The sequence below is a fragment of the Hyaena hyaena genome, unplaced genomic scaffold (genome assembly GCF_003009895.1).
Source record: "Hyaena hyaena isolate Hyena2069 unplaced genomic scaffold, ASM300989v1 scaffold_331, whole genome shotgun sequence".
In the NCBI taxonomy this organism is placed as follows: domain Eukaryota; kingdom Metazoa; phylum Chordata; class Mammalia; order Carnivora; family Hyaenidae; genus Hyaena; species Hyaena hyaena.
The window spans coordinates 552,667-561,926 of NW_024080965.1; the positions used below are offsets into that span (position 1 = coordinate 552,667).

At 58.2% G+C, this 9,260-nt stretch overlaps 1 protein-coding gene across 1 annotated transcript; it reads right to left on the minus strand.

Moving 5' to 3' along the window:
- Positions 1 to 332: 332 nt before the first annotated feature.
- TLX1 (T cell leukemia homeobox 1) lies at positions 333 to 5,492 on the minus strand. The gene is made up of 3 exons (XM_039249215.1): positions 4,919 to 5,492; positions 2,699 to 2,900; positions 333 to 555 (listed from the first exon to the last, which is right to left on the minus strand). The coding sequence occupies exons 1-3, from the start codon at positions 5,490 to 5,492 to the stop codon at positions 333 to 335; spliced, it is 999 nt and encodes a 332-aa protein (XP_039105146.1).
- Positions 5,493 to 9,260: the final 3,768 nt, after the last annotated feature.

Genomic DNA, 9,260 nt, shown 5'->3' on the forward strand with positions numbered 1-9,260 from the left:
CCCAACGTCCTCTGCCTCTCTCAGTCCCACGTTAAAAATCAGAATAGAATAAAATAGACATAAACCGAGAGGACTTTGAACAGTTCCAGCGGGCGCGGGATCACTCAGGCGTCTGGAAGGAGGCCGCGGGTCCCTGTCCCCCACACTCTTTTCCTTTTTTTTTTTTTCCCACCAAAGAGAAAACAGCGTCGGCAGGAGCTCGGCAGTAACGAGGGGCACCGCGTTTCCCTCCCACGCGCAGTCTGAAGCAGGAGGGGTGGGAGGGAGGCCCGGCCCTCAGCCTCCGCGACCCTGCGGCTGGACCGGGCTCTCGCGGGGCAGAGCAGGCAGGCTCACTCGCAGGCGGACGCGACGGACGTGACGCTGGTGATCTTGGTGGAGTCGTCCGACCACGGCTGCAGGTTCTGCAGGGCAAAGAGCGAAGAGTTGTGCACGCAGAGCGGATCGGCGGGCAATGGCTGCGCCAGACTCTTCTGGAAGGCCTCTTGCTGCAGTTGCAGGAGAATGCGGTTCGCCTGCTGCCTCTCAGCCTCACGCTCCTCCGCGGTCTGCCGCCTGCACCGGGGACAAGCCGTTACCGACGCTCCCGGGAAACAGCGTGGAGGAGCCCTGCTCCCTTCGCAGCCCCCAACTCCAGCTTGGGCCCCCTTAACACACCCTGATTTGAGGGTCCTGATTCCGACACAGACTGGAAACCCCCCCCAAGTAAATGGAGCGCAGGTATCCCGGGGGAGCAGGGGAAGTCGGCCAGGCCCGGGCATCTGGGGCTCCACGTCTCCGCCTAGCCAGGGGTAGGATGGCATCCCAGCCTGAGGCGCCTCACCCTCCCCACCAGTTAGGGCAGAGGCCAGAGCCAGTGGATTGCGAGCGAGCTGCCCTGCCAGACCTCCGTCTCCCCTTTTCTCTGCGGACCTCTCGCGGGCTTCCCACCTCCTGGGCCGAGCCCAGGGCCGTGCGGGACTCCCGCCGGACCAGCGCCTTCCTCCGAGGCGGTCCAGGGAGGCGATGACTCACTTATTCCATTTAATGCCTCCCCTCCACCCCGTCAACTGAGATCAAACGTCTGTCTCTAAGGTGGACAGACCTAATGGGAGTCCCGGGGGCCTCCAGAAGCAATTTGTAGGCGATCGATGAAGCCGCGTGAAGCCGGCGAGGGCCTCTCCCAGCGGTGGACGCCGGCCCCTGCCCACCGCCCCTTCTTGCTTTAGCTCCGCGCGCCTTTCTGTCTCTCGCCTTCCCCTTCTTTCCCGCATTTCAAACTGCCTGCGCCTTTCTCTTCACCTCCTGTTTCCTCTCACCCCACCCCCTTCGTTCTTTCAGAATTAAGAGGATTTGTTTGAAACGAAAATGAAGGTTTAGTCGTTCGTGGCTTTCTTTTATTACCATAAGAGTTCTTCAGGCTGCCTGGTTTTTCCTTTTCTCCCTGGGGCGGGGTGCTCGCCCCATCCCCTCTCTTCGCCTGCCGCTCTCGGTCGTTTTCCGAGCCCCGGCGCCTTCCAGGGGCCTGCCTCGCTCCCTCCCTGCGCCTAGGCTGCAGCCCCCGCGGGGCCTTGGGAACACTAGTGCCCACACCCCTCCTCTGCCAGCCCTAGCTACCTCTTTCACCAGCTTCCAGAGGGCTGAAGGCGTATCCCCCGTTTCTTCCCCAGTGATAGGAATGGAGTGGGGGCAGAGTCGCCCGCGCAGTGGCTTCCTTTGTGGCCAAGAAGGCGGAATCCCGGAGAGATTCCTCGCCTTCATTCAGAAACAGAGGAAACTCCAATTTCTTCCTCCAGCGCTAGGCTCCCTCCGCCCGCGCCCACGGCGCCCCGGACTTCCCCAGACTCTCCTGCGCTCTCCCCGGTGAGGCCTGAGCGAGCGAGAAACTTCTGGAACCAAACTTGTGGAACCAAGTATGCGGGCCAGATGTGCGGGAGGGGTGCAAGTGGGTACAGCTGGAGAAAGCGCCAGGGCTTGCGGTGAACAAGGCTGCCTAGGAGTGTGGGACATTGAGAGAGACAGAGAGAGACAGAGACAGAGAGGGAAGGAGGGAGATACGTATGCGTGACGGGAGGGGGGGTTTAGTGTAGCTATGGGTGTGTGACGGGAGAAGGGTAAATGTGTGTGACACACACACACACACACCCATCTGCTCCTAATTGATCCTCCCTTTCAGTGGGACTCTCCAAAACCCCGCTGCAGCCGGCGCGGATTGATTTTCCTCTTCCAGGGGGGGAGGCCGTAAGCGAAAGGGCCTGGCAGAGTGTCCGGGGAGGAGGGAGTCAGCGGGGCCCAGGCTCCGGGTCTGGGGCCCCGGCAGCCCCGCGAGGAGCCCAGGCTGGGGCGCAGAAACGAGGCGCAGGCCATCCGATCTCCAATCCCCGGGATGGAGGAGGCATCTCTGTAAGCGCTACTTTGCGCAAACAAAAAGTCCCTCAGGATTCACCGATCTCCAAAGCCCTGACTGCAAGGGCTGTGCTCCAGCCCTGCGGGTTCCCCAAGCAGCGGCGGCGACCAGCCGGCCTTGAGTGTATCGGTCAGAAAGCCAGGAAGCCTCCGGTAAAACAGAGCCAGGGCTCTCCAACCCCACCGCGGCCATCGGCCTCGGTTGCTCCCGGTTCCCGGCAGCAGGGAACCGATCTGAAGCCGGCGAGCCGAAGGGGCGTGAGCGCCCCAGGAGAGACCCCGGCGCTGAGAACTGCCCGCCCCGCGCGCTCACCTCCACTTGGTCCGCCGGTTCTGGAACCAGGTTTTGACCTGCGCGTCGGTCATTTTGAGCGCCTTGGCCAGGGCGGCGCGCTCGGCCGACGCCAGGTACTTCTGCCGGTGGAAGCGCTTCTCCAGCTCGCAGATCTGCAGGCGCGTGAAGGACGTGCGCGGCTTCTTCTTCTTGGGGGGCGTCCGGTTCTGATAGGGGTGACCTATACGGCGTGTTACAGTGAAGGGTGAGAGGGCCACTGGAGCGGGGAGACAGACAGACGGCAGAGGCAAGCGGCAGAGCGTCAGGAGGCGTCCCAGGCCCGACTCCCCGCGATCAGCGAGCACAGAGGCCAGACCCCAGGAGCCAGGCCGCGATCCTCCCGTCAGCCCTCAGCTCCAAGCCCGCGGCGGGAACAGGCCCCCTCCCGCCCGTCAGGCCGACGCCGCTGTCGCCGCCGCCACCGCCACGGAGGCCTCCTTAGCCCCGGGCTCCCTGGTGCCCAAGCCAGAAACCGCGCAGTCACCTCCCCAGTCTCCTTGAGGGGCACGCCTGGGGCGAGCTAAAGGTCGCAGCCCCCCACTGCTCCCGGCCTCCAGCCTCCGAGAAGCTGCCCAGCAGCAAGAAGCCATGCTTGATCAAGGCGGGGGACCCTGGGTCCTAACCTGAGCCGCCACCACACAGCAACACACACAGACACATCACATACCACAGGGACAAATTATCTATCTATACACCCAGCCGGACACACAGGCACACAAGCACATACAGGACACAGAGCAACACAAGGCAACACAAAGTGACAGCCATTCACTCCCTCGAACCTTCTTCAGGCCTGAAGCAAGATTAGGGTGGGCAGTGGCTCCCCTAGGTAGGCCCTGTGTGGAATACCTTTCACCAGAGACCCGAGACCAGTGGGTTCCAGGCTGAGGGTTCCATCAGAGCCCTTTAAGAGTGGCCTGGCCTGGGTGGGAAAGGAGAGTGGAATGGGCAGCAGACTCTGCCTCCTCAGGCTGAGAGGTCTCAGGTTGGGGCACCGGGGTCCCTTGAGTACAGGGTCCTTCCTGGAGGCCCAGAGCAGAATGGCTGCCCCCCTACCTCCTTTCCGCCGCTGGGCCCTGCAGCCCGAGCCCCATGGGAGTCCCGCCCCGCCTTCGGCAGCCGCCGGTACCTCCCGCCGCCTCTAAGGCCCAGCTGGGAACCTAGGCTCAACTCGTGGCTACTTCTCAACGGGCTTGGGAGCTGGACTCAGCGGGAAGATCGAGGACCCTAGCCTCGGATCCTAGGAATACTAAGGGGTAGAGGGAAGTGAGGCCGATGAAAGGGGCCCGCGCGTGAGCGAGTGCTGAGTGCCGAGAGCGGAAGCGAGAGCGGAGGGAGCCGGAGCGAGCGGAGGAAGGCGCGGAGCAGGCAGCGGAGAGGGCGGCAGTAGGCCGCCGCGGAGTGCGTAATCGTCCCAGGAGTTGTCCTTGGGCCGCCGCCGATCGATCGCCGGCCAGGCCGGTGCATTATTCACACTGGAGGGAACAGGGCTGGGCCCAGAGAGCAGGACACCATCCCGGGACCGAACGAAAATGAACCGGGAGGCTCGGCCTCACGCTGCCACCGACCTGGACTAAGCCCGCAGTCCGGGAAAGAGGGCCCGCCAGCTCTGCTGCTTTACTCAGGTTCGGGGGCTCTGCCGGGCCCGGCAAGCGCAACGGACGCTGCAGCTCGGCGCCCGAAGTGAAGTGGTGTGTGTGTGTGTGTGTGTGTGTGTGTGTGTGTGTGTGTAGAGGACGAAAGGTGGGGAACCTGTTCTTTCCTAGCGTCTGATGTCTGATTCTGGGGCTCGTCGCCTCAGCCAGAGAACGTCGGCCCAGACGGAAGAAACAGTTTATTCACATCGGGCCCCTTTCTCCAAGATTCCCGAGCCCCAAATGCCGGCGAAAGGTAGTCCCGAAGCTACATCACCCTTCCCTCCGCCAGGCTGAGCCCAGGGACGCCGAGAGGGGATCAGGGAGCGCTTTTCAGAGTAGGGGACCTGCGGGAGGGACGCAGAGGGGCCCAGGTTGGGAGAACTCTTCGAGCATGGCGATTCCGCGCGCGTGGAAAGGTGGCGGGCGGCTGAACTCAGGGGAAGCACCGAGAGGAGCTGGGTAACCTGGTGCGTAGAGGGGGCTGCGGGGAGCCAGCGGGCAGGGGAAAGGTAGCGCAGAGCCCGGGCCGCGGCCAGGCGGGGCGCGCGCGGGCCGGACTCACCTGTGAACCTGTCCTTTGTGTATCTGCGGTTACTCTCCATCCAGGGGAAGGTGAGGCCGGTGAGGTTGTTGACACCCGACACCGCAGGCACGGAGGGCACGGTGGGCAAGCCGGTAGCCAGAGGCTGGGGGTGGGCCACCGCTCCAGCCAGCGGCCTATGCGCGGGCACCCGGATCACCCCTGCAGCGCTCAGCGCTCCCCCGTTGCCCCCGCCGCCCCCGCCGCCGCCTCCCGGACCGGGGCCGCCCGCCAAGGCCATGTTCACGTTGTAGGAGCCAGCCAGAGGGCCCATGCTGCAGGCGCCGCCGCTGCCGCTAGCTGGGCCACCAGGGCCGCTGGGACCGCCAGCACCATAGGCCCCCGCGCCCCCGGCCCCCGCCCCGGCTGCTGGGCCCCCGCCGCCGTAAGCGTAGGCTCCTCCAACCAAACAGCCAAGGCCGTATTCTCCGTCCTGAAGGCGCGAGGCGGGCCCCATGCAGCCGCCTTGGTCCGGGCTGTTGAGGATCTGGTCGATGCCGAAGCTGATGGGCTCCGCATGGCCGGGGTGGAGATGGTGCGGACCCAGGTGCTCCATGCTGGCCCCCGGCCCCGGCCCCGCGGGGGGGCCTGGGCGGCGGCGATCGCTGTGTTTGGCTCGGGGGGCAGCGCTCAGGGGCGCGGAGGCGGCAGCCGCTCCTGGTTGCGCGGAGACTTGGAGGCGAAGTGCGCAGAGGGCTAAAGTAGGGGGGAGGGGAAGGAGAGGGGGGCGCCGTATTCTTCCCCTCTCAAGCTGCTCCTTCCCCCTCTCCGGCTGCTAGCTCGATGTTGACTCTGGGACATCAATCACCGGGCGAAAAAGCCCGGTGCGAGCGAGCCTAGCCGTTTCGGCCGGGTCTCTCCATTGGCTGTGCGTGGAGAGGAGCCGGGTGAATGACAGCACGGGGGAGGGGCGGAGAGGGGGAGAGGGAGGCCGGGAGCCGAGACTGATGCAGGAACCAGAGACAGAGGGACGGAGACCGAGGCTCCGAGAAGTAGTTCAGGAAGAGAGAGAAGAAGAGATTCAGAGACTTAAAAGGAGAAAAAGAACAGGAGGCGGCCATTCCCGGAGACCGATAAAGAGACGGACCCAAGGAGGTAGAGGACAGAGCCCTCTTCCCAGTCTGGCAAGAGTCTCCCTTCACTTTGAATTGGGCCAAAGAGGTCCAGCCCACTAGGCCTCTGGGGAAGGGTGTCCCTGCGCTATTGGAGAATCTCCCCCAAGGGCTCAGCTGGGAAGCACCTGTCCTTCAACAGGAGGATTTACTGCAAACTTCAAGTCTGGCTTGTTAGAAAGTAGAAGACTGTCTACTTCCCAGGTATGGAGCCCAGGTCCCTGAGGCAGGAAGGTGAGTTCAGGCTTGTCCGTTTTAAAAACACAGGCCTATGAACAACTGGCTATATGTTGCTGAAAAAATCAACAACCACCCCAACCCAGCCTATTTAGAGAAACTGAGGAAAGGAAGACAGGAAGACTTCCTGAGAGAAAGGCAAAAGTCGAGAGGTGGCTTGGGGCCTGCTGCCAGGGTGCCCATGCCTCAGATACCCCTTTCCTTTTGAAGAAACAGATGCCTCAAAGAAGCAGTGCCCATAGTACGTGAATGAATCCAATCGGATTGTTTACACCTAGTAACTAGCCCAGGGTTGGCTATTCCAAGCAAGACACCTTTGAACTGTGGTGAGGGGAAGGAGTTATTTTCTTACTTTTGGAATCCTGGGAGGGAGGCCTTAAGGCAGTGGGGGGCTGGGGTTGGTGCGACCAAGATCAGGGAAGTGCATCTGGACAAATTTAGGCCTTTTAAAGTTTTGCCTGGGGGTGACTGGCTTAGAGCCCAGAAGAGAAGGAGGAAACTCCCTTTTTCTGCTTCCTCTCTTTTCCCTCTTCAGTAGGGAAAGGTCTGCTCCCTGCCAGGAGCCAAGTTCTGGGAAGGGTGCACGTTGGATCACTTTGGATCTATTTCTGGTCTATTTCAGATTCAACAGGTCTTCAGGGAGAGACTTTCTCTATCAGGCAAGATGCTAGAATGTGAAAGTTCACATTCTACTTATCAAGTCTCATTACAGTCTATTTGCTTTGGTCATGTCTGTTATTTCCACGTGAAGAGACCTCCTTGGAAGCAGGGAACTCATCTCATTCTCCCAACCCCTCATGGAGGATAGCCCCAACCCACAGGATGTACTCATCTTGGGTGAAAAATGAATGAATGAACCTCCTTATTCAACAAATATTTATTGAATACCTACCATGTGCCAGGCATTGTTCTTGGCACTGGGAAAACAGCAGTAAAGAAAACAAAGGTCCTGCCCTCATGGAGGTTACATTCCCTAGAGGGGGTTAGACAATAAACAAAGAAGCAAATAACAATAAGTCAGATCATGATAAGTATTATGGAGAACACTATGAACTCCAACTCTTCAAGATTAGTATTCTCTATTTTATAGATGTAAGAAAGCCAAGTTTCAGAGGCTAAGTGACTTGGTCAAGATGGGGAAGCTGGATATGAGTTGCTTTTATGGGTTAGCCTGGAAACCTGGCTGCTGGTTGGAAATGCATCTCTAAGGGGGGAAACCTTGTCTGGGCTCCAGGCAGGTGGACAAAGGCCCACTCAAGGCAAGGTCATGTGTGAAATAAGTGGTGGTTTGTAAACATTGAGCAGAAACAGGAGAGCACTCTACTCCCTTGCCAGTTCACTCCTCTCCACCCACCCAATCCAGGTTCTACAACCTTACCAAGGAGAGTCCATAACTTTCTTCAAAAGGTTGTTTGAAACTAAATTTGTCTTTTCCCTGCCTCTTATCTTAGAGGAACTAAAGCAGAGATAAACCTACGTGTTTAACTGAGAAACTACGATGGGCCAGGCACCACACCACACTGATCTCATTTAAGACTCACAGCTCTGTGAAGTTAATAGAAGCAGCTCCAATTTTAAAATAACTATGAAAATTGAATGAGTGTTCATTGCAGTATTATTTATAATGGCCAAAAGGTGGGAGTAACTCAAATGTTCATCATCTGATGAATGGATCAACAAAATGTGGTGTATCCATACAACGGAATATTATTCATGCTACAACATGGAAGAACCTAGAAAACATTATGCTAAGGCACAAAAGTCCACTTATTAGACGACTGCATTCATATGAACCATTCAGGATAGACAAATCCATAGAGGCAGAAAGTAGATAAATGGTTGCCAGAGATTGGGGGAGGAAGGGTAGGGAGTGGCTGCAAATGGATACAAAGTTTCTGTTTGAAGCAATGAAAATATTCTGGAATTAGATAGTGGTAATGGGTACACTACTTTGTGAATATATTAAAAACCACTGAATTGTATGACTTAAAGGGAATATTGTGGTATATGCATTCTATTCATTTTTAAAAAAGAAAAAACAAAAACTGAGACTTGGTGAGATGAACAAACTTGCCCAAAGTCCCACAGACAGAAGATAATCTGGGTTCCCCAAATCTGAATTGGTTTCCCTGTATGAGGCTGGAAAGTACGGAGAGGGCTGCTTCTGCTTCCTTTGAGCCTGGATTGCACAGTCTTGCTCCTTTTCATGATTAACCACAGTTCTGTCTGCTGCAATTAAAGCCCTGTCTTTCTCTAGGTTATCTTTAGGACAACTTCCCTCTGCCACCCTCTGGCCCATTCAGGAGCCTCCCGAGTGTTTCTCTCTCCCCATTCCCCCTCTTCCTCCTCTGGCTGAATCTTTCCAGCTCCTGTGTCTTTCTGACCTTGCCTGTTCCACCATTTAGGCATCTCCCTTACTCACCTCTTGGAGTCCTCAGATCTGGCACCAGTGGGCCAGAGTCCCTGGCAGGAGACCTCACCAGCCAAAGGTTGGCAGAGGCCACAGCTGCCTGGTGGCCTCTTATGACTGTCAGGAGGCTCTTATCAAAATCCTGCAACCCAGGGACATCTTGACTTTCCCCTGCCCTTACAGCTGTTTGCCTCATTGATCTCTTCCGCACTCCCCTCCACCCCCGCCTCTCTGACCTATCAGAATCAACTTTTATCCCAATCCAGTTCTGAGTGCTAACCTTCCCCAAGATGAGGTTCTCTGTGTCCAATTGACTTTGGCCTTTGTTTTCCAACAGAGTAGTTGCTGAGGGCCCAGGACACCCTTTCAGTCCCTTCTTTTCCTAGGAAGTTGAGCCAAGAGGGACAGGAGCTGCTGGGTTCTGGCCCCCACCCCTCCCAGAAGCAGTGTTACCTGAAGCCAGAAAGTTTTCCGAAGGGGGTGGGGAAGACACACACAGGCTTACCTTTGGTGCAGTTTTTGTGTTTCCCCAGTGGCAGCCGGTTAAGAAAGAGGAGGGGAGGAA

Bases quoted from the DNA above. Each gene is read 5' to 3' on its own strand.
- TLX1 (XM_039249215.1), bottom strand. From the start codon at position 5,492: ATGGAGCACCTGGGTCCGCACCATCTCCACCCCGGCCATGCGGAGCCC. The intron at 2,901-4,918 runs GTGAGTCCGGCC...CACGCCGTATAG, and splicing joins CACAAAGGACAGGTTCACAG to GTCACCCCTATCAGAACCGG. The intron at 556-2,698 runs GTGAGCGCGCGG...TCCCCGGTGCAG, and splicing joins AACCGGCGGACCAAGTGGAG to GCGGCAGACCGCGGAGGAGC.